We start from the raw sequence: 25,679 nt of genomic DNA, 5'->3' as shown, positions 1-25,679 counted from the left end.
CTTTTCCCAGTGGATCCTTTCCTTCCTGTCCAGCTCACCAGTGTTTGCCCCTCAGTCGTATGTTTTCATAACTGGCCTTTCCTCCCCCAGTCCCATTCTTTTCCTCGTCTGTCTCACAGCCTCCAGGAAGCTTGTTTTTGTTGCCTGGCACACTGGCCGCTGTGCTGCCTTTCTGGCAGGCACAGAAAATAGATCTTGGCTGATTTTAGCTGTTTAATTATGGAACATAACATTTATTTTTTGTTGATTTGAGGAAAAAAAGCAATTGAAAGCTTTTATCCAATGGACTAGTGGCTGATGAAGAAATAGGCCCTAAATTCATTTATTTGAAAATTCATGGCTGAGACATTATATTTTTATATTTCTATAAACACACTCTGAATTTTCCTTTTATTTTGTTTAAGTTTTTATGCCAAGAAACAGGAATAAGGCAACTTTCCTTTATTGCTAGAAATGAGCCCTAGGTCTTCTTATATTCTCAATGAACGACATAGTGTTTTTAAAGTTATTTGACAGAACATGGTATTTACATTTGGACACGTAAGCATTATGCTGCCATAGATTTACAATCTGTATAAGATGTCTTGGTATGCTTAATTCAAAGGAAGAATTATTATCTTACTGATGACTATGATTTCTTAAATTTAGGCAATAATGTTGAAGTCCTCATGAGTGGCAACGTGAGGTGTTACAATATTGCGGTAGAAGCCATGAAAGCATTCCCTGCCAATGAAAACATTCAAGAAGTGAGTTGCTGCTTGCTCCATAAGCTTACATTAGGTGAGTTACAATTCTTGTTTCATTTACTATCACAGTCTATATGATGTAAGTATACACAGCATATGTATGTTTTATGTTGTTGGAAAACTCACATACTAACATGTATTGGATGGAAATATTGTAAAATTGTCAACTGTTCTGTCATACTCAGATGTAATTTTAAAAGGAGTGCAAAAACAGATGTGTAATGTAAGAGAAGTCTTATCTTATTATTAGCACTATGTTTAAAGTATCATTATATAAATAGTTGACACATACAAAAGAATAAACATAGCACGTAGAAAACGTGAAGCATAATGCAAAAGGAATTTCCACCCAACTTAAGTATTAGTACATTACCTAGGCTGGCAAAGCTACTCTGGGCTACTTCTTTCCCCCGTTTTCTCTACAGAGGTTAACACTCTCCTGAATTTTGTGTTGACAGTTTTTTAAAATTTTCTAATATAGTTGTACTACATTTGCATATATTCCTAAACAAAAATGTTAATGCTTCCTTGTTTTTGTTTAATAAAAATGAAATTATGATGAATGTTGTCTTCTGCAATTGAAACATTATATTTTTAAGACTCATCAAGTATTTTTTTCATACAGTTATATCAAATGATTTGATCATTGGTTATATGTTTGAAAATACATTCTTTTGATTGGTAACCTGTCTTTTCTTCGTCTTTATGGTGGTTTCTGTAATAAAATTGTATAATAATTAGTTACTTTATGATTTACCCTTCTTTATGCACATTAATAAATCTTTTCCTTCCTCTAAAATAATATGGTCTATATTTTATAGAAAATCTTTCTAATTTAAGCACTAATGTGTTATATCTGCTTGGATTTTTTTTATAAAGAAAGAGTTCAATTCCCTTTGTACATCTTGTTAGTTATTTCTAGATATATTTTTGTTAGTATAAATGGTATATCTTTTGACATTGTATTTTATTTTTTATTTTATTCTTTTGACTTATGATACCTATTTTCTTACAGTATAAATTTCTTTCTCTCTTTTTTTGCTCAATCCTTTGACAGTGTATTTTTAAACTGTATGCATAAAGAAAAATGCAAATAACTTTTTGTATAGTGGTGGTCTTACCTACCTTTCTATACCTATTAATTCTAACAATCTATTTGTAAATACTCTTAGGTTTTCTATGTTGTAATTATTTAATTATTTTTTAATAATGACAATATGGGCTTTTCTTTTTTTATTACATCTATTATTTCATTTCCTTGTCTTCTTGCATGACCCAGCATTACTAGTACAGTGTTGGATAGAAGGAGTGATAGTAGGCACCCTTGTCTTGGTCTTGATTTTAAAGGGAATGCTTAAATATTCTCCCATCCAGAATAATGCTTATTATGAGTTTTTAAAAATTAATCTTATCTTGTTTGTTTTGTGACAAGTAGCTTTTATCAAGTTAAGAAGTAGAAGTTTCTTTCTGTTTCTTGTTTGCTTTTGTTTATACACGTGTGCTTTCCCCCTTTTTATTGAATTTATTGGGGTAAGTATTAAATTTTAGAAAATATTAAATATTAAGATTCGTTGTTTTTCTGTTTTCTTGAGAATATGGAGAATTATATCTACAGGTTTTCTAATATTAAGCTGCTTTGCACTCTGATGATAAATTCAAGCTGGACACTTATTAGATTTTAAACACGTTTCTTAAAATCTCTATTTTCAGATCTGCCAGATAACTTTTGAGTGCCTCTTATTTGCTCTTTTTTTTCTTCTCTTTCTTTTTTCTTTTTTTCTTTTTTGTATATCTTTAATCATTAAGCCATACAATCCATGTTTTGTATTGGATAATTCCAATATAAGAAGTCCTTGGGACTATAAACTTATTGCTTCTATGCTGACGGCCAGTCTGTCACAATCTTATTTTCCTGTGTGCTCATCAGCATCTCTTTGATTGAGCTTAATGTCAGAATCCGGAGGATCTAAATTACAGATGCTCCTCCAGAGATGTTGGCGAGGGGCCAGGGTGCAGAACTGACCTAGGAGCACATCAGAATCTTTTTAAGGTCCAAGCTGAATGTGAGAGCCTCTGGTTGAACAAGCCTATCTTGGAGACAGTCCAGGGCTAGTCTCTGGATTGCAGTGACCCACACTTCCCCACAGGACTGCTCTGGGTCTCCATTTGCTTTTGGCTTCTTGTCAAGCTTCCCTGCCCCATTCCCATCTTCCGGTATTGTTTCAAGGAACAACCCCCCACACACACACACACACCCACCACCAACCCACTATATATAAGGAAAGACTTTGGAAACTATGAAAGAACCATTTAAATGTTAAGGCGTGTTACCATAGATCCATACTTATAGATGAGGATCCATTTCAGCAAGTTTGTGTGTGTTGTCCAAGATCGTGTTGTCAACAAGGGGTGAAATCAGGCTGTGAACTTAGATTTCTGCACCACTAAACAAAAGCATTTCTTCTGAAATGTAGTAACCATTTTCCAGTTTATCTTGTTATCAGGAGCGATTTTTATTTATTATGCTTTCATGAAGAAGGACACACCCAGATGTGCTAGCTAGGAGATATCTGAGAACATTTTAATATAATTCAAATATTGATCCCTTAAAATAGCTCGATGAGCAGCATACTAACATACAATGCTCTATTTCATGTTCTGCAACTTACCACAGTCAAGTTACAGCTTGCAGCTTGCACAACTTAAAGATGTGAGTTCGTATTAATCCCTTGAAATTAATCAGAGGAAGAAGCAGTTTTATTGTTGTGAGTGGGGCAATGGTACTTGATTACCAAATAGGACTATAATGACACATGAAAGGTGCTTGGCATTTTACTATTGAGATTAAATAAACCAGACAAACTGGCACATTACTGTTATGTATTGTGTTGTTCTGTAACTTTTTGAAAATAAAAACCCATCAAATTTATCTTTAAATAAGGTCACTTTTTTCTCTCATTTATCTCTTAATAGGACATTATTTTTTTTTCATTTTATGGCTAGAGAATTATTGTTCCTATTATAGTTTCAAAAGAAGCTGGATAAGACTTAACTTTATCCTTATAATTAAAATAAAAACTCAAAGTCAGTAAATAAATACTTGGAATTTTTTCAAGTTATGTAACCTAATTATGGGTTAATGTGTTTAAAAGCCTTCTACAATTTACTATGTACTTTTACATAAATTGTCTGAAAATAAAATTGTCTTATTGGTACTTGCCCAGAGTCACACGGTAATGGTGAGACATCAACTGTTGGCAGTGGCATGGGAATAATAGTAGGGAGAAGAACCAAGTAGGATACATTGAGAAAAGTAGAAGAGAATCTGTTGAAATGACTCCAAGACTAGAGATCGCTAATTCTGGGGAGTATGCCTGTTTAGTGTGTTAATATGAAAGAGGCAAGAACATACAAAAGCATTGGTAAAAAAGAGCTATGCCTAGTAAAACTGCCTTTTGACTTTGAAACCATTGATTTTTAGTGTGGGCTTTAGGTGTTTCATAACATAGGATCCTTTTCAATTCTGGCTTTGTGTCTCAGGAATCATTTAATTACACTTATGTCTAAATAAGAGTTTCATTCTTACTTCTAGAAGGAAACCTGGCAACTGTTAGTAAGTTACAAATAAACCAAAAGGAAGGAGGCCCATCTTTCTGAAATACCACCTATAAATTTTTTTCTCTTAAATGTAGATATTTTTTTATGATGTGTTGATTCTCAGAAGACTGAGGATGAAAAGGTGTGGAACTTCTGGGTTGGGTTAAAGCTGTTGAAACCTTTGCTTATTTTTCTTTTGAGAGTTTCACAGACAAGATCAAATAATAAGTGTGCTAATGGGCTTTCTTAGCAGTATTCTTGTAAGTGAAAGAAGGATGTTTCAGCAAAAGCACTCCGTGACAAGGGAGGGTCGCGCCCCCATCTTTTGGAAGGCAGGGATATTAAGCCGCTGTGTACAATGAATGCTATAGTGCCATGTGTGACAGACACCTCACTGTGTTTTATACGAGGACATGAGAGGGAGTCAGAGGACACAGAGTTAATGGGACCCGAACATATCATTACTTTTGCCCAGTGAGTTCCACTGACAAAGTAAGATTATTGCATGACTGCATGTAATCAATTTTCAAAACTTGATGCAATTATATTAAACTATTTTAAAGTACATATATGTTTTAATGGCATTAAAATCTTCATCATTATCCAAATTAACTGATTTAAATACTGTTATATAATTAAAGGTAATTTAAGTTCCATGAGTGAGAACGCAGCTAACATCTCACCTAACTTTTAGGTAACTTTTTCAATATCCTGGTCTTAAACGAGGTGCACGCGTTCGTGGTGAAAGCCCTGCAGCGGTACCCGGAGAACGCCGCGCTGCAAATAGCAGCGCTCAGCTGTTTAGCGCTCCTCAGTAAGTAACTTTACTGGAAAGGAAATTCCTACCAGGGGCATTTGATCCTGACTGTTAACAGTATAACAAAAAGTCATACGTAGAGAAGGACCCACTAAATGCCCTTTCTGTCCTAATGTAATTCATGTTCCAATAGAGGATATTTTCAAGGGAACTAACCTTTCCCGAGTTTCTACATCAGTAGATAGATGTTTGATTCGACTTTGCTGTGGGGCAGCTAATCTCCACGAATCGCCCTCTAGTCCATTAGTTTTGTTAGATACCCTCTTCCTCATTTGATCGTTTATGTAGATGGGATAGCAGTATTATGAGGTACGTAATATATTCAGAAGGTCTTTATAATTAACCAAGGCCACTGCTAAAGCATAGTTCACTTGGTTCATAATGTTTTAAAATAGGGACTTAGAGTTGGTCTTTCAAACTGTAAGACATATATTTATATTTTTTTCAAGCTGAGACCATTTTCTTAAATCAAGACTTAGAGGAGAAGAATGAAAATCAGGAGAATGATGATGAGGAGGATGAAGATAAATTGTTTTGGCTAGAAGCCTGTTACAAAGCCTTAACGGGGCACAGAAAGAACAAGCATGTGCAGGTTGGACTCCCCCATAAATATTGTAGTTATTCAAAATGGTTTGTTCAGTGATTTATTTTTTGACAGTTTTTTTTTTCTCCTCTAACCCAGGAGGCTGCATGCTGGGCCCTAAACAATCTCCTTATGTACCAAAACAATTTGCACGAGAAGATTGGAGATGAAGATGGCCAGTCAGTTGTTTTAATTTTATATGATAGAAAATTGTAGTTATTTTTAATCAATCCATATAAAACATCATAACTGCAAATTTTATTATTAGACATATTTTTGATATAGGCATTTATGTTTTAAGTTCTGACACAAAATTTGATTCCATTGCCTTCAGTAGTTAGTAAAAGGTTGTGTGTTTCAGGGTTATTACTGAGACATTTGGAATCAAGAATAATTCAGTGAACTATGAATCATCAAGAAAGAAACTACCAATTTTATGGCCGTTCATTTAAAAATGCCGTATTAATCAATCTCAGGTAGAAATCGCAGAGCCATCTGTGGCGTTTTCTGTTGCAGTGACTGGCCAGCAGGTTGTCAGTATCAGGGATTAAATGTGGTTAGAAGCCTCCTACAGTGATTTCCTACTTGGCACTGCAGTGCTGACCTGTCTTAAGAGCATGATTTGAAGCGCACAGCTCTTGAGGAGGCTTTCTATGGGAGTGCTATTCAAGCAACATAGGACCAGCCCTCTCTTCCAAAGACACAAACTGTAAACGGGAGATCTGTGTGTATCAGATTTGTAGCAGGGCCACAAGCCATGTCTTGTCTTATGGCAGCTGCTTACATTTGTGCTGTTTGCTCTGGATTTTAAAATTTGAATGACTTTTCTTGGAAACTTAAATAGTAATATTCTACATCTCAAATCCTGACAGCCTGTTGGCAATCAGAAGGGAATTAGTAACACCTATGCTATCTAATTAAACATCTCCATTTTGAAAGGAAACGCTAAGTCTCATTCACTTTGAGCAATTTTTTCAAGAGGTTAGGGTAAGGCAGGTTCATGTTGCAGTTATAAATTTCACTTCATAGCACACTGATTCATCAATATCTATAACAATCTTTAAAATAAATGCATTGCTAAAAGAAAATATGTTTATACTTTACATTTAAAAAAACTCACACTGGTTCTTTACAATATTTAGTTTTCCTTTCTTGCTTCTATTACATTCTTTTTCTCATTTCATCTTTTTTAAAAATTCTGAGTACCTCTTCATAGAGTTGCTAAGTCTTTTTTCCCATCTACTGCTTATCAACTTTGAAGATACAGAAATACTAACTTATTAGTATTTAATGGACTTAACTGTAACTTTTATTATGTAAAACTATTTAACTATAATTCAGTCTTTTAAGTGGAGGTGACATAAAATGTTTATATGCCCTAATTTTTTTATTAGAGAGATTAGACAATGATAAATGAATGTTTGAGATAATAAATAAAAAGATTGTTTACTGACATTGTGGTTGAATTTGTAAAAGGTTTCCAGCTCACAGGGAAGTGATGCTCTCCATGCTGATGCATTCTTCATCAAAAGAAGTTTTTCAGGCATCTGCGAATGCATTGTCGACTCTCTTAGAACAAAATGGTAAGGGGTGCACTGTAGCTTTTAATAAAAGGAAACACATTTGATGTTTTTTAAATTATAAAAGCAATATATTATAAAAATGTAATATGTATATGTATCTGATATATGAGGATGGACTCAAAAAAATCCAGAATGATCTCTTGGAGGGCAGGCCCCATGTAGTACAGGCTTCCCCACTAGGTGAGTGTTCTTGGAACCCATCTGTATCAGTGTACCAGCTGGTGTTGTTGTGAGAGGCTGTGTTTGGCTTCCGTGAATTTTTTTGAAGACACAGCATGTTTGCCCATCTCGTGATGGGTGATTTGTGAGCGCACCTGCCCACACTTTGCTGAGTGTTCAGCACTTTTTGACCAAAAATGGCATGACCTCCATGCCCCACCCTCCCTATTCACCCAATCCTTCCTTGAGCGACTTTTATTTGTTTCCTTGGATGAAAAAAGTCCTCAAATGGAAAAGTTTTGCTGATGTGGAAGACATGAAACAAAAAATGGCAGAAGCACTAAAAGGCATCAAAATCCATGAGTTCAAAACTGTTTTGAGCAGTTGGAAAAAATGTCTTGATAGGTACATTGCATCAAATGGAGAGTACTTTGAAGAAGACAAGTTCAAATAAGTAAGAATAAATACACAATTTTTAATAAGTAAACTCTATTTCTTGGGTCCCCCCTTGTATAAGTGTATATATATATATATATATATATATATATCATACATATAAGTATTTTATGTCTATATGTATATATGTAAAACAGATATAGAGGTAAAAATAAAGAAGAAAATAAATATTTTGATGTGTTTCTTCTGGACTTCTATATATGTAATCACACATGATACATACAATATATTTCCTATTTTTTTGCAGAATGGAATTGTATTATACATTTTTTAACCAAATTTACATTTTTATGTTGATAAGTATAAAAATCTTACATTATCATTTTTAATGGCTATGTAGTTTTCCAGTGAATGCCTATATTCTATTTTATGAACCAATTTCTTGTTGACAGACTTTTACTTGTGTCCAGTGGGATTTTTTTTGTATCTATAATAAACACCAAGTGGTTGCTTTTAAAACTTTTTTTGCTTCATACACTGTTCCTGTTTTATTTAAAAGACTTTCTAACCCTGGCTGGTGTGGCTCAGTGGACTGAATGCCAGCCTGTGAATCAAAGTGTCCTCAGTTCAATTCCCAGTCAGGGCACACGCTTAGGTTGTGGGCCAGGTCCCCAGTAGGGGGCGCATGAGAGGCAACCACACATTGATGTTTTTCTCCCTGTCTTTCTCCCTGCCTTCTTCCCTCTCTAAAAATAAATAAATTAAATATTTTTTAAAAAGCTTTGGAAAGACTCTTGAGTTTTAAAAATGAGACTCAGCCTATTTAGATTTCAACCCTCATGAATAGGAAATCTGTCAGAAAATCTTGAAAAAAACCCCCAACCAACTCCTTTTAAAATCCTTGGAACTTGGCAGCACTTGCAAGCTATTTTTTGAGAAAAAGAGAAATATTGCAAACCTGGAACTAGGACTCCTGTAGTGGAGATCCCGGGTAGAGTGGAAGGAATCAAGAAACCTCCTCATGCATTTCCTGTGCTGTTATAGAGGTCAAATCCGGAGGAAAATCATTTTTTCATTTTCTTCCTTTCTCAGTCCACCTCTCAGATAGCACTTTAATAAAAGACTTGGGCTGGCAGGAGCCCTTAGAGACAGACATGGGGTGTCCCTGGGGATAATGAGTCAGCGGGAGTACTAAGGAAGGGAATGGCTCTTCTTGAATTCACAGAGGCTGAATAGAGATTTTACTCCTGAAAATGAGGACCAGTCTTGACTGTTTCTGTGTGAGGCACCTCAGAGAGGAGGCCAGCCTTTGCCACGTACAAACAGCATGTGTTGGTACTTCATTCTTAACCACCTGGCGGGCATCATTGATACGCCAACAAAACAACCATGATTTTGTGAGCTTTGGGTGTTTCTTGTTATGGTGTCTAAAAATCAGTTACATTTGAAGTCAACCTTGATGTCTTTCTTCAGAACCAGTTCTCTGCTCTTTCTGGTTGCTTCCTTCTTTGCTCTAGGCCACCTGCCCCGTAAACTGTCCACAGATCCCTTTGTTTTGCTGTTGGAGTTCTGTCTTAGGAAAGAATTAAGGCATTGAGCAGCTTGTTCACCAACCTTCATGGGCAACTTTTTGTTGAAAAACACTTGAGAACATCAGTTGTGCAGGAATGAATATGGTTTTCTAGAAAAATTACTGGGTTGGCATCCAGAAGAATTGGATTCTGCCACTGTGGCTGCAAGGCAAAGGATCAAACATTTTGTGTGACATTTTTCATTTAATTAATCAATTCAATATTTGTTGAGCTCCTGCTATATACCCTATAATGCCTAAAACACTTGGGATACATTGATTAAATAAAAATCCCTAGAGTTTAGGGATTTTTAAAAAAACACTAGAGTTTAGGCTTGTGGAGCTTAAACTCTAGTAGGGAAGATAGATAATAAGACTAAATTAAAGTATCTAGTGTGTCAGGTAGCTAAGAAAGAAAATGAAGTAATTTTGGGAGCATGTACGTTAGGGTTCAGAGGAGATGAAATTGTGAGTAGGCAGCCATGAAAGGAGGTGAGTATCGGAGTAAAGACCTAAGGCAGCTTCATACTGTCACTGGCTTTCTGAAGCAGATAATGTGTCACTAAAATGGAATGGAAGAGGTCAAGAGTATTGGTAGATAGTTGGTAAAGGAGATAAAATGTGTAAAACGTTCTGTAAACTCTAAAGTGGCCCTATGATGGAATTTCTTTACTTAGGTCTAGTGTTTCATAAAGTTTTATTCTGAATTTTCAAGTCTCAAATTAGGTCAATGTCCAGGACAGTGGTTCTTAAAGTGTGGTCTTCAGACCAGCAACATCACCTAGGAACCTGCTAAAAATGTAAATTCTGGAGCCCCACAGGGACCTGCTGAATTATGCATTCTGCAGTGGGGACCCAGCCAGTCTGTTTTCACACCCTTGCAGGTGACTCGGAGGCACCTTAACATGTGAGAACTGCTTGTCTGGAATAATTTCTATATTTTACCGCATCTCCCTGGCTAGAATTTAACCACGTTAGGAGTGGTTATTAAAACTTCTGATGTAACGAAGCAAAATAACCAATTTCTTATCACATTTTAATGTATTATAGTCTAGATGTCTTTAAAAGGTATGACTTTTTCAGATTTTGGATGTAATTTAGAATGTGAGTATCACTTCCACTTACTTCTGAGTTTTGTCCTCTTTTTCACCTTTCCCAATTTGACATGGATAACTCACTTTTCAAAATACTACTTAAGTTAAAACGTTATAAGTTTCCTTTCCTACTGCTTTCAGACTATTGAATTATACAGTATAATGTTGGAATTGATACTTATATATGGAGGTTTTAAAACAATTGGTATTTATATGGAGACTATCAGACACTGGATTTGCATTTAGTGGAGAAAGTTTATTGGAAAAGGAAAATCATTCTATAATCATTATCATTGGTATATAGTTACTTTTCTACATATAAGGTAAAATTAGTTGTAAAGCATATCTCTGTGTTTCTTAAGCCTTGGTGTTACTTTGTGAAAATATGTAATTATTTATGGTCTATTTCCAGGCTTTTCATTCCTTTGCACATGAAGGCAAACCTGTGACTCATTCCCAGATCGCAGTGTCTGGTGTGCCCAGTGCATCTTGGCGCTGTAGGACCACAGTCCCTTTGTGGAACTGTTTTAAATATTACAATGAAATATAAGCTTCCCTCTTATTTTGGAGGGTATTATTTTAACATGTTATTCTGCAAAAATGCTCTTTTCACAAGACTAGGGTATGGTGATACATTGGTACCAGACTACTATGTGAATAAAGCTTTTAAAATTAAAACCTCAATAAATGGTTAATAAATGAAAAACAATTGGAAATGGTATATATTATAAAGAAACAAACATTAGTAATCTTTAAGTTGTCAATGAAATGTAAATTACATATGTATTTATATATACTTTCCTATAATTTTGGACTATCTTAGTATTCTGTGTCTTATTGCAATGTGTATTCATTTCTACAAGTGACATTAAAAAATCTTGTAGTTAATTTCAGAAAAATCCTGTTGTCAAAAGGAATATACCTGAATGTGTTGGAGTTAATGCAGAAGCACTTACATTCTCCTGAAGTGGCTGAAAGTGGCTGCAAAATGCTAAATCATCTTTTCGAAGGAAGGTAATACAGATTCATACACTTATGCAGAATATATGATATTGGTCCAGGCAGAATTGCAATATTTCAATCATATTTCTAAGAATGAAAAGAAAAACAGGACATTTGAAAATTGAAACATTGTGCAATATAATCTCATATCATGATGTCATAGACTTAGTTTATCTGAATATTGAAAGGGATGGTAGAGATTGTAGAAATATGTCGAAGGTTTGCCTTTGTGCTTCATGCTCGGTGTTGACTACATTTTGCAAAATGGCAATGAGACAGCCCAAAACCTTAAATAGTTTTTCAAATTATCATGTGTGAAAGCATAAAAGTTCAAATCAAGATATGGCTTCTAATTGTTGCTTTTTCACAACTAATACTTATGATTGTCCCTTTGTTTGAAATAACTGCGTTTTCTCCCAGATCAGACCTGGGGCCGGGTGGCGGAGCTACAGGACATGCTCAGTGTCTTTTTGCGTTTCATTGTGCCAAAGAATGTGAGCTCACTTCCTCATAGCCTGAGTGAATGCCAAACAAAAACAGGCTGTAGGGAAGCCTGTCATGCATACAAGAACAAAAATGGCACGGTTGTTGTAGTAAAAACTGAATTTGTGTCCCGGCTTTCCCAGTAATCTGAGCCATCTCTAGTCCTCAGGTGCCTCGCTGGTAAAGAGGGATGATAATAATAATCTCACAAATTGTAAGTTTATAATGTAAGAATTGAATTAATTAATTAAAAAATAGAGACAAGGATAATCCCTGGTGCATTTTTAAGCACTCGGTCCACCAGAGGCATTATTAATACTGCTACTAAGTACGAATCAATGGAGTGAAGACACCATGAGGAATTGCATGCGGCACATCTATGGCCTCACGAGGAATGTGGTTACATCGCTTTTACCATCAATGTAGCTAATCCATTTATGTTTACATGCATATGTCATATCTTTGAGTTGTATCTCTTTTATTGAAATGTTGCTCTTGAACAGTTAAATCACATATATCTTAAATGGTGATTTTTTTTTTTTTATGGCCGTGGATGTGTATGAGATGAGGTGAAAACACAGTGAAGTAACCTACAGTTTAAGATTTTGTAGAATCTGGGCAATTAATGTTTCTGGCTATTTCTGCACGTGTAACATGCATACAGTTCCTGTCCTGGGAATTCAAAGTCAATTTTGACAACAGGCCTGCTGCTGAAAACTTACTGTCTAGCTGGGGACACTGATATGTCAACAGATGATTATAATACAGTGTGATAATGCAGTGGCAGTGATGGTAAAAGCAGCAGTGGTGGGAACCCAGCGGGGGTTACCAAAGGAGGGAGGCCAGAAGGAGGGGATGTGTTTGAACTGGAATTGTAAGGTGGAAAAGAGGGGCTCTGTCTCAAGGACCATGGAACCTTGCAAAGCAAGGACATGGTTCTTACTGAATACCACTGGGCCATGAAAACGAATGAAATCTTACCATCTGCAACAGCACGGATGGACCGAGAGGGTATTACAATAAGTGAAACAAGACCGACAGGAAAAGACAAATATATGATCTCATTTCTATGTGGAATATGAAGAACAATATAAACAAACAGAACAGAGTTAGATTCATAGATACAAAGAACAGACTGATGGTTGCCAGAGGGGAGGAGGATGGGGACTGGATGAAAAAGGTGAAGTGACTGAGAAGTACGAATTGACAGTTACAAAATAGTCCTGGGAAATAAAGCACAGCTTAGGGAACATAGTAACATTACAGTAACTATGGATGGTGCCAGGCAGGTACTTGAAATATCAGGGAAACAGCTTTGTAAAGTATATGAATACTGATACAAAATAATATTGAATGTAAACTGTAATTGAAAATAAAAAAATGAAATTAAGAAAGAATAGCCAAAGTACCTTAAAGAAATCAAGGCTTAAATGCAAACAAAACTAATTAGAATACTATGTAAGAAGTCCAGGGTGTTGTTCTGGAAGAGGCAGGTGGTATGATGGAAAGCACCCTTGCCTTGGGGGTCAGGGGAGTGTACATTCTGTCCCTGGCTCTGTCACCTCCCAGTGACAGGACCTTGATGTTTAACCTCTGTCAGTCTGAGCTCTTGAACTGGAAAATGGGAATAGTAACATCTACTTTTGAGGGTTGTTGCCAGTAACCCATGTGTAGATCATATAGAAGTTGTTAGTGTTTGAAACTAAATAGAAGAATCCCTAGGATACTGTGAATTCAACTTCCTGAGGTTAAAGTTTACCTAAGGAATAATTACAATTATGTATGCTCTTGCTACTGAATCCAAATGCAATTTCATATAGTTTTTCTGATAATATATATATTGGTTCTGTTTGCATGCACTTGTTTCAAATTGGTGCTTGTACAATGAGATCAGTTTGTATTGTTAATAAGTATTTCAATACTGTATCCCCAGTAACACTTCCCTGGACGTAATGGCAGCAGTGGCCCCCAACATAGTAACAGTTATGAAAAGTCATATGACATCATCATCAGTGCAGCTGGAGGCCCTTCGAGCTATTTTACATTTTATAGTTCCAGGTAAGTTAGTTACATAATCGATTGTGGGATGAGGTAACAATTTAAATGGGGTTTGACTTTGCATAAGTATTCACTTTCTTTTTGAAAAATATATCATTTTTATTATATTTTTTCCCTTACGAGTTAGTCCCCTTATACACACTCCCCCACCCCCGGTCACCACACTGCTGTCTATGAGTCTTTTTCTTTTTTGCTCAATCCCTCCACCTCCTAACTTTCTTGGTAAATTTAAAGGACCATTTTTTGCCAAACAAATTGAAATCTTCCCTCTAATCCAAAAATAAAGGAAAATGATATGAAATAGATTAATTTATGAGGAAACTTAATAAGAAAATGAAGTAATTTATTTACACTGTAAAGTGTGGAGCTTTGCTTCTAAGGAGAGGGCCCATCTCTAATAATTCTTTTCCATTTCTTTTGGCATCACTGAGGCTGAGTTATTTTGGTTTTGGTTTTGTCTGAGCTATGAAACTAGCTAACTACTTTTCACACTTGTTCTCTTGGCTCCTTTCAGTGCTTTTACTCTGTTGTTGAATTAATCTTTCTCAAGTATAACCATGTGGCATTTACTCATTAACCTCAATAGTTTCCACCCCCTGCTCTTACCTCCTACTTACATCTGTTGTGACTTTGTCCTTCAGAGCCCATTTAAAACACCTGCTCCTCCATTCTTTCAACACATATTGATTAAGTGCTTCCTGCTCTAAATGCTTGATGGCTACAAAGGTATGAAAGACAAGTGAAAACACAGCAGGCATGATTGTGCTGTATTAGGAACTCAGAGATACATGGATATGTAAATAATTAATTTCTAGACCATGTGAGAGGAGTTATTACAGATATCTGTGTAAAGGCTGTGATAATACTGACAGAGGCATAAATGATTTATTCAAAGGAGTAGGTCAGAGATTGTGAGTTGAGGTTGAAGGGAGAGCTGGGCTGATGTGGTGGAAAGGTCAGGAAGGACACTGCAGGCGGAAGGAGAAAGTGCACGTGGTCCGGGGTGAGTGAAGCGTGGAGCAAGGAGCGGTGCCTGGGATGAATGGGAAGCACAGGCAGGGCCCACAAGTGAAGGACCTTAATGCAACACTGGGGAACTTGTGCTTTATTAATGGAAGTCAAGTCAAATGTACTAACGGTGTTTAAAAATTGTGTGTCATCACCCAATCTGCGATTTCTACCAGTAGCACTGTGGTGCAGAGGATGAATGGGGATGGGGGGAGAGCCTGATTACAGGGACATTGGGCGGGAGGTGAGGAGAGTTCGGTGAGATGTGGGGGCCCAGCAATGCGGGACAGGATGGAAGCATAGCATGTGCATTTGCTATGACTTTCTGATGTTTGATATCAGGGATATTACTCCTTTTGATTCCATAAGATTTCAAATTTTTTGAAGCCTAGGGTTTTTTTTTTCATTTTTAAATAAAATCCTTCTAAATCTACCATTATCTGTCACCATATGGTTATTTTATATTTCTGAGTATGAGTATAGTCAGTAATAGGGTATAAGTATTTTCTAGGACAGGGTTTTATTCAATCATTTACTTTTAATCTCCTGGTACCTTGACCAAAAATAGCTATTCAGTAAATATTGCATTGGCTGAAAATCCTGTTTGTTTTTTTTTCCATAAGATGGCTCTAGTAGCACTTAGTTGCCTTCAACTTTATGTGAAACAATTTTGTTAGATTATATTGTGACAGCTGTCATATCAGTGAGCATTAAAAAACCCCCATCAGGATTGGTGAATTTTTGTGTAGCCATTTTAATATTGAAGATGGAAGAAAATACACAACATTTTCGGCATATTACGCTTTATTGTTTCATGAAAGGTAAAAACACAACTGAAACACACATTCACAAAAAGATTTGTGCAGTGTGTGGAGAATGTGCTGTGAATGAACATGTCAAAAGTGGTTTGAGAAGTTTCGTCCTGGAGATTTCTCACTGGACGATGCTTCAGGGTTGGGTACATGCTCCAGGGTTGGTAGACCAGTTGAAGTCGATAGTGATCAAATTGAGCCACTAATTGAGAACAATCATCATTATACCAACATAGGACATAGCCGACATACTCAGAATTTCCAAATCAACAAAGTTCTTGGTGAAAATGAAAAATGGGCTTTTTATTTTATGGAAAAAACCATACAGACATTTTGGCCAACCCAGTATATTTTGCATTGAATCATGGTGTCCCACTGATAGTTGTTAGTCAATTTTCAGATATAATTTAGTAGAGGTAATTTTGCTCAAAAATATTATTGTGAGGTTTTTTTAACTTATTTTTCATAGATTGCAAAAATCAAAATAAAACAAAACCTTTCTGATTATCCTTAAAGGTATCAGCCTTATTTTTTTTGAAGGTGGATTTGAGTTTTAAAGATAACTAAAAGGTATTTAGAGCCAGATATATCAGTTAATAAAATCATACTCTTTTAGATAAAAGAAAGTATCAAATATGATTTTTCTTTTCTTTTACTGTTCTTGGATTGACCCTGAAGCAACATTGATAGTCTATAGTTTTTTAGATGTATTAAATGTTGCATTTAAATGATAAATTAAAAGATTTATTTATAGTGATGTTTAGATGTATTAAATGGGTGCCCTTAAAAATAATTTTATAACTTGAGAATTATACTTTATGTGTAGAAATATATATTAATAGACACCTTTTATAATTATATCAATATATAAATACATTTGTATATTAGGTAAAGGCCTAATCATCTACTTTACTGTATGCTACCATGTCATATTCACATTGTAACGCACCACTCCACGGCATACCGTACTGTCCAATTCTGTCACTCGTCATTCTCCATGTCAGTAACTATGGTATCAGTACCCCAGTAGTTTTGACGTTGAATACGGTTCTTATCTGAACATGTTAAATTGAGGTGCTTTTAAGATATCTGGATAAGTATATGTACTTATTTATTAACTAGGCCATATTCAGATTTCCTCAATTGTAACAAAGATGTTTATTACAGCAAATTTGTGTAATTCAGCATCCAATTTAAGACCACATATTGCCTCTGGTATTATGGCTCTTAAGTTTATTTCAGTCTAGTGCTGTTCAATTTCTCCCTTTTTTTATACCAATAACTTACTGAAGTGATTGAAACCATTGCTTTAAGAAAATCATAATCAAGACTCAGTTATTTTATTTTATTTTTTAAACTTTTATTGTTCAATTACAGTTTTCTCCCATTGCTCTCCCCTTCCCTACCCACCCCTCCTCTCTGACAATCAATCCTCCCCTCTGTTGTCCTTGTCCCTGGGTTCTTTATATGTGTTCCTTGACTTGACCTTTCCTCTCCTATCCCTGGTTGTACCCCTCTCCCCTCCCCTCTGGTTACTGCCACGTTGTTCTTTTATTTCCGAGTCTTTGGTTCTATTTTGCTCACTTGTCTGTTTTGTTGATTAGGTTCCACTTATAGGTGAGATCATATGGTATTTGTTTTTCACCTCCTGGCTTATTTTGCTTAGCCTAATATTCTCTAGTTCCACTGAAATAACATTTGGCTTGTTCTCTCTTGACTTCATGTTGGCTCTAGTGGAAATAATGTAAAATTCTGTAAGGATGGCCATAGGCACATTGGAAAGTGTATAGAAGAATAGGAGTATATAACCACATCCATAAAATTAGTAAGAGGAACTGAATTTGTTTAATCTAAAGAAGAGATGGCTTAGGAGAATACAAAAACTATATTAAAATCCCCTCACTTATAGCTACTAACAGTAGTACTTAGCAATATGAAGGACTTAAAATGTGTCAAGTATATTTGGAGTGCCTTATGTACAGTAACTTTTTAAATTCTTTCAGCAACCCATCAACTGGTTACTACTTTTGTTGTTGCATTTTACAGACGTTGGAACTGATTCATAAGGCGCATAGATTTTAAGGTCACAGCTTATATAAATGAGTCAGAAACTCAGCCTCTGCAGCCTGGTTCCAGAGTAGGCACTTTTAGTTACACATTTGTGCAACAAAAGTGTGTTGGACAACAGTTATATCTAAAGCACTTTGCTTGGAACCCTTAGAAATCTGGAGATAATTAAGTGATGGATTCTGCCCTCATTTAGTTTGTAGTCTGTACAAGTTAAAGGACTATTACGTGCAAAGGAAATTATATCCAGAATGGATATAATTCATCACAGGAGAACCTCCAGTGATGCAACAAAAACCAGAGATGAAATTTATGGAAATGTTCATCTGCACTTAATATAAGAAAGGTGTTTAGTGAGACTTGTTACATGTGGCATGACATTTTCCCTGCTCAGCAGGCCTGCTTTGTGTGGCCGTATCTGCTTGTGATGTAATTCATGGGCGGCTTCAGAAGGTAATGTGGTCTTGGTCACTAAGAATGTGACACAGAGAATTTAAGAGACTTGCCCAAGGTCATACAGCTATAGTGAGTGTCCGAACCTGTTTGAATAAATTTTAAAATGAGTACTCAAAAGTACAGGAGTCTGGGAATCCAGCCTGGACATTCATATTGTTGTTAAAAAATGACAAGCTGTGTACAGCCAATTTATAGTTTTTATTAATACAGATTTTAAAGGGGAAGATTATAAGTAATTATTGATTAACAATTGTTTCTATAGTCAGGTTTTGGGAAAAGCATTCATTCATAATAATTTTACTTTATATTCTAGTATATAACCAATTTTTTTAATTTCCAGATTTTTTGGAACGGTTTTGGGATACTTCAGCTACAATATAACTCCTTAAGGCATATATTTTCTTTATAGAACAATACTGTTTCGCAGCCTTAGAGGATTTTTCAGAAAACTGTATGTTCTTTCCAAGCGTAACACTAAAATGCAAATCTCTTTTCTGTTCACTGTGACTGGCTGTTCTTTTATGCGCACGTTTTATTTCTGACCTTGTTGTTGTTGTCGTCCAAAGAACTGTGAGCTTTTTCGAGCTGTCCATTGTTGCTCAAAAAGCTCCCAGCTCCTTGTATGAGGACAGCCTACTCATGCAAAACAAGAGATTGTTTGCTCCAGAAAATTCCTCCGCCAAAATAACTCCTGGCTACTTAAAATTCAGTTAACATCCACACTCACTGTGTTTATTTTATATTCAGCGATGGGCTATTTTTTAAAATTCCTAAGCTAGGCTAGGGGCTTTTTCCTTTGGTAAGAAACCATATATTAAAAACAAGTACAACATGTATATTGCTGGGTTAATGATGGTCATTCCTCACAAGTGACAATCTGTTCAGCTTAAATCTATGACAAAAGTATGTATATATGTGTGTATATGTCTATGTATGTATTTTTGCATTTATTTTGCATTTAGGCATGCAAGGAGAATTCACAGAAGATACTGAATATCAACACAAGCTAAACATAGTTACAGAACAGTGTTTCAGGAGTGATATTCACAAACTGGTCCTCCTATCTTTAAGCAGGGTATGTACAATACCGGTTTTCTGCCTTTTTACTGTTAATCAGAATATGAAATTTGGGGAAGTAAGGGGGGACTTTTAGTGTAAGGTTCCTATCTTCTGTTTACTCTGACAGTAGGAAGTATGTGGTTACAGAAGTTATGTGGTGAGATGACAACGGGGATGTAGGGTGAAGGTCTGGGCCTTTCCCGCTAAGACAAGTATGTTATTAACTCCAGCTCCAGCTCTGAGTGTGCTATCCACTACTGACTTGGACAGGTTCCCTTTTCGTTTTGTTTTGTTTTAAAGATTTTATTTATTTATTTTAGAGAGAGGAAGGGAGGGAGAAAGAGAGGGAGAGAAACATCAATGTGTGGTTGCCTCTCGCGTACCCCCCACTGGGGAATCTGGCCCGCAGCCCAGGCTTGTGCCCCGATTGGGAATGGAGCCGGCAACCCTTTGATCCCAGGCCGGCACTCAATCCACTGAGCAACGCCAGCTGGGTGTGGACAGGTTCTTTTGATTGCTAGTAACATAAGGCCACTTGTGTTTGCCCAGTCAGAAGGAGAACGGAAGAGCTAGATGTGCGGCTAAGCCTCATGAGTGATGTCAGGAACTACGTGGGAGCTGTAATTGCTATTTTCTCTGTCTCTCCTCCTAGTTGCTTGTCTGTCTTTCCTGCTCCCATTTTGAAAGACCATGAAGACGCACAGGGCACAGGAAAGTCTTCTTTGATGGCTGTTGTTTGATTTCACTGTTCTCCTCAGAGATAACCTCTGAAGTGGTTCGGTGTGCAATGTTTTTCCCCATTTTTAGGTAGTTGACAGGTCTCTGTATATTTGTGATAATATATTATAATTAATACAATCGGTGATTATACTATGTATGGAAATAGGAGAAGAGCATAGTTATATTTATATCGTGCAAAGCAAATGTATTGATGGAGTTTAGATGGTTTGGAAGTTTAACATCATATAAATTGTTTTTTTTTTCAAAAGATATTAAGAAGTAAAGAAAGATTTGTGTTATGTTTTTATGAAAGGAAGAGAGCAGTCAAGGCCATTAATCAAAATGATTTCATGTGATTTAGTATACTTTGAAAAATGTCATGAATTAATTAGAATATCCTGCAGAGAGATCTCCTTTACAAATTCAAGTTCCTCTGAACTTTACCATGTAATTGTCTATGATACATTTGAGTTGTTTGTACTCAAATCTTAACATGATTCTTGAATATAGCAATATAATAGGTTGAATTTGATTTCAGGGATTTTTGATGAAAATAAGGATGTGGAAAGAACTGTCATGCACTTGGAGGACATAAATGAGTATGTTTTGTGCCCTCTGCCGTGGATCTCATAGTCTAGCTAGGGGAATAAAGTTGTCATAAAGCCAGCTGTTCTACGTTAGCATTTATAAGCTACACCAGCTTCATGAACAAGGTTCTAGGAACATAGAGGAGGCAGCAGTTAATTTATTCTGGAGAAGCGAGAGGTACCAGAAAAGCTGAAGACTGCTCTGATTCTAGTTGGCTCACATTTACTGAAGTGATTGAATGTGAATGTGATGTAGTTGAAGGAGTCGGGAGCCAAGAGACCCGGCTCTTACTGTAAGCGCTGTGATGTCAAGAAAGTCAGTCAGCTCCCAGGTCTGTTTTTTTTTCTTTTGATTATGCAATCCTGAGAGAAGTGGTTGACAAATCTGTCCCCACACTTACTTCCTGTGCCAACATCTGAGCAATGACACACAGCATCTCACTAAACAGTGACTGTTATTTGAGGGTAGAAATTTCAGATCATGAGGAAAGAGAAGTGACCATGTTTTCTTTTTTTTTTTTTTAAAAAGAAAAAACCTCCCCTGTGTGATTCTCCTGATCCTTCACCATGGTTAATAAAAATGCTCTAAACCTAAAAGATAAGTGTAAATATTTCTTTAGCTCCAAAATTCTGCAATTGACTGTCTCACTCTGAATAAAAGTTACAAAGCATCAGAGATGTTAGGTCCAAATACTGAAGACACAATAGAATGAATTATCATCAAAAATAAGTCTGTTCTTTGGGAGCAGAATTCCAAATAAGATAGAGCCCAAAGTTCAACTATGATTTCAAAGCAAAGTCTATGAAAAGTGTTATGAGAGTGAATAAGGTTTAGATATATAAAATTCTAGTAATGGCCAGACTGAAGTTAAAATCTGTCTGGAACGTGGATGTTCCATTCATGCTTGATCCTTTTAGGTTTTTCCGTGCGGGAAAACTTCCGGTCACCTGCTCCAGAGAGATCTGTTTGCCCAGTATTGTTCCTGGAGCGCAAAGTGCAAGCAGATGTCCTCACGTCTTGGCTGGATGTGCTTTGCATGCGGTGACACTGCCGCTGTCCTCAGCCGGGACCTTAGAGTCAGACCAACCTTCTGATTAAATGGACACAAACCAGAGAGCCTGTGCACTTTGCAAAAATCTCGAGGCAAAATGCACCTAGTTCAGTAATTGAAGATATTTATCTCAGCTGCAAACAATATGTAGAGAAGGAAAGAGCCCATGTACAAAAATAACAACAGCAACAAAATTGCATCAGAGTAAAGTTAAAAAAAAGTTTACAGGACCAAAGGGAACTATGAAACTCAACTGAGAGGCACAAAAGAGTTGAACATATGAAAATGTATACCACTTTTTTTATAAAGTGACTAATTAAAATATGGAAATTTATATAAACTCTTAATAAAAATAACTAGTATTTTCTGGAACAAGACAAGCTGGTATAAAATTTTGAAAAAATTAACTAAATACCTAATATGCATGAATAACCAGGAAAATTCTGAAAAATAGGATAATTCACGTGGCCCATCTGCAACAGATAGTGCAATGTATTACCAAGCTTCAGTAATTAAAATGCTGTGATGTTGGCACTTGGAGGGCATGGGGCAAGGCCACATAATTTGGGGGTAATTTTAGTAATATCTATCAAAATTCTAACAGGCATGTTTTCCGACTAGCAATCCCACTCTAAGAATTTATAATATAGATATACTTGTACAAGTACATCAAGATTTTTTTTAAGTAGAAGGACGTTCACTGTGGCATTACTTGTAGAAAGAAAACTGTGGTGACCAACTAAATCGTTACGTGGTAGTCACTACTGCTGTTTGCCAAACGTTCCAGTTCCCCACCTTTTGGTGACTCTGGCATGGTATTTATCGGCCCTTTTGTGGTTAGGTTGGGTCTTGTAACTGATTTTGGCCAAGGAGTGGTAGGTGGAGGATGCTGGCCACTCTGGACCGAACATCTCCTTGCTGGTGAGACGGCTTTCAGAATGCCTCTCAGGCACTGTGACCAGTGACGCTGAGATGGGGGCTGCTGCACCGGCAGATGTCCCTGAGTGACTGTGATGAGCAGAGGCCCTTCCCACCCTATAACACACAGGAAGCAGGCGTGAGAATTGAACTTTTTCTATTTGCAAATTTGGGGATTGTTATTACAGCTTATTTCTACCTATCCCGACAATACAATGCCTATCAACAGGTCCTAATTAAATACACTATATAGTACTTCCAAATTATGTAATTCTGTGTAGAGATTAAAAACAAGTGGTTAAGACTCCTCTTATGTTCCTGTGGGAAAATCTCCAATTTTCCATGAATATGAACATAGCTCCTAGGTAATTCATTTTTGTCTTTCACGTATGTTAAAATTATGCACACCATTTTGATGAAATGAGTCTCTTCTCTTACTTATGCTTCACCACCCCCCCACTCAATTACAGAATATTATACAGCATTTGCCTTTACAACTTTGTACCAAGTTTTCTTGTAGTTAAGTTTGTGGGCCTTGGAACTGGGATACCTGGGTTTGGATCTGGCTCTGCCACCTACAGACTGTGTACCTTGGACAAGTTACTTAAAGTCTTAGTTTTTTTATCGATAAAACAGATAATAAACATTTTTCACCTAGGGTTATTATGAAAATTGTTATGAGATAATTAATGTAAAGTACTCAGTACAATGCTTGGTACATAGTATATACTCAATAAATGTTAGTTAATTTTACCTGTTTTCTCACCAACTTTTGTTAAATTCTACATTGACAAGGATTATAATATTTACATTCGGCTCTATAATCATACTACCTGTTTGTTTTCAGCTTATTCTTATAGTTTCATGCATTCAATTTTCATTGTAAGTCCTTCTGTTATACATTTTCCATTCATCTTTTAGTTGTCTAAGTTTTTTTTTTTTTTTTTTTAGATTTATTGCCTGAACATTAGAACATCGTTATTGGTTGTGGTGGTGTTTTATATGTGGGCTCTTGAAAAACCTTTTGTTTTGTTATAAAATATCAGAGTTTTATTTTCTTTCTTTGAAAACTTTGTAGGTATTTCACTGTCTTCTAGTACTAAATGTTTTAGTATAAAAGTCTAAGACTTGCTTTTTAAAAGAATGATATTGTTTTTACCTGTTTGCTCAAAGGAATATTTTTCATGACATCCAGCCACTTAATAAGATATATCTCAAGGTTAGTCCTCCTACACTATGATTCTTTTTTCAAGCTTTACACTCAATCTTTATTTTTTTCTGGAAAGTCTTTCCTGATTTGCAATTGACTTAGCTGGAAGCTAGGGAGGAGGCTGGCTGTAAGCTGCCTAGGCCGCTCATTAGAGAAACCATTTCAATTTTTCTGAAAGTGCTTGGAAAATCGTGGCACATAGATGGTAGGATGTTTCTAATTACTGTTTGTAGGTGCCCTTGTATTGGCACTTCCAAAAATTCCATTTGGCTAACACCTGCTAAGTGTAAACTAGCAAAGCAGTTTTAATCTCCATTTGAACCATAATGCAGTAAATCACTATTTTCAAGATCTAACATTAGATAAGTGAAAAAATGATCATCATAGGCTTCTAGATATCATGTGTGTATGTGTGTATGTGTATATATGTGTATGTATTTTTTCAAGTTTATAAAACTGTCAGAAATTAAATAGCATTATTTTAAATTATCAAATAGTTTATTTGGGCTCCATTACATGGAATAATGTCACACTGTGAATACTCTTTTTGCATAGACAAATCACAGATTTCCTGTTGCAGGTCATTAGTCATCACTGAAGTGCACCCGAAATAGTTATTAACTAGTGGGCCTCAAGGTAGCAGAACCAATAACTGAGTAGAAACTCATTAAAGGTGATGGTATTAAGGGCAAGAATATCTGCTTTATGAATCTCCATTTGATTTAATTTTAGAATAAAAAATAAGCCTAGGATGCATTTTGAGCTTAGGAGCAGGACCAGCTACATAATTTGTGGGGCCCAGTACACAGTGAAAATGCAGGACCCTTGTTTAAAAATTATTAAGAATTGCAGGATTATTAATAATTGAGTGTGGGGCACTTCTAAGCACAGAGCCCCATGGGGCTACCCACGTGCACACCTATGAAGCTGGCCCTGCCTTGGAAGCAGGAGTGATGGCATTGCTCATCCAAGTTCAAAATGACAGCCCAGGCTGGTGTGGCTCAGTGGATTGAGGGCTGCCCTACAAACCAAAGGGTCACTGGTTTGATTCCCAGTCAGGTCACATGCCTGGGTTGTGTGCCCGGTCTCCAGTAGGGGGCACGTAAGAGGCAATCACACATTGATGTTTCTCTCCCGCTCTTTCTCCCTCCCTTCCCTTTTGTCTAAAATTGAATAAATAAAATCTTTAAAAAAAAAGTTCAAAATGAGAATGGGACTGTTTCTGGGAAAGATCATAAACTTTGGCTTTGAACATCTGAGTTTAAGATACTGGTGTCCTGCAGAGAGAGATGTGGGCCGAGAGCCTAAGAGAGTTTGCACCTGTGCTTTCAGTTTTCTGCTCCGAAGGCCCTGGCCTCCCTTTTTCTCATTTATAACATAGGGATAATAGTAGTGTGCCCACATTACAGGGTTGTTGTGAGGACCAAATGAGTTATACACGAGTTGCTTAAAAGCCTGTCTGGCACATAGCAAGTGCTACGTAGACTTTGACGTGATCGTGTGGTTGTTGCTCTTGTTGTGAAGGTGACTTGAAGCCCTGTTAGTGGAGGAAATCCCATCCAGGAAGAGAAGAGTTTAAGAAAAGGACCTTGGACAAAGTTTGGGCTTAAAAGAAGAGGTTGTAAGGGAGAAGGGCAAATTAATGGTTTTGAAGTTTGAGGATAATTAGGGGCATATTGTGTCATGGAAGTCAAGGAAGAAA

At 36.4% G+C, this 25,679-nt stretch overlaps 1 protein-coding gene across 4 annotated transcripts in view; it reads left to right on the top strand.

Moving 5' to 3' along the window:
* Positions 1 to 25,679, top strand: part of LRRK2 (leucine rich repeat kinase 2) — a 166,863-nt gene that overhangs the window by 56,871 nt on the left and 84,313 nt on the right. For 3 of the 4 annotated variants that reach the window (XM_071221057.1, XM_053921621.1, XM_024575582.4), the window contains 8 exons: positions 649 to 780; positions 5,038 to 5,157; positions 5,610 to 5,752; positions 5,843 to 5,922; positions 7,220 to 7,326; positions 11,430 to 11,559; positions 13,964 to 14,088; positions 19,394 to 19,506. In XM_071221057.1, coding sequence (XP_071077158.1) covers positions 649 to 780; positions 5,038 to 5,157; positions 5,610 to 5,752; positions 5,843 to 5,922; positions 7,220 to 7,326; positions 11,430 to 11,559; positions 13,964 to 14,088; positions 19,394 to 19,506 — 950 coding nt within the window. Of the gene's footprint in view, positions 1 to 648; positions 781 to 5,037; positions 5,158 to 5,609; positions 5,753 to 5,842; positions 5,923 to 7,219; positions 7,327 to 10,279; positions 10,359 to 11,429; positions 11,560 to 13,963; positions 14,089 to 19,393; positions 19,507 to 25,679 lie in introns of those variants that run through there. The other variant, XM_053921622.2, reaches the window with a different exon arrangement.

The sequence above is a fragment of the Desmodus rotundus genome, chromosome 3 (genome assembly GCF_022682495.2).
Source record: "Desmodus rotundus isolate HL8 chromosome 3, HLdesRot8A.1, whole genome shotgun sequence".
Taxonomy (NCBI): Eukaryota; Metazoa; Chordata; class Mammalia; order Chiroptera; family Phyllostomidae; genus Desmodus; species Desmodus rotundus.
Note: the sequence above shows the minus strand (reverse complement) of the source record. Positions and strands in the feature narration are given on the sequence as shown.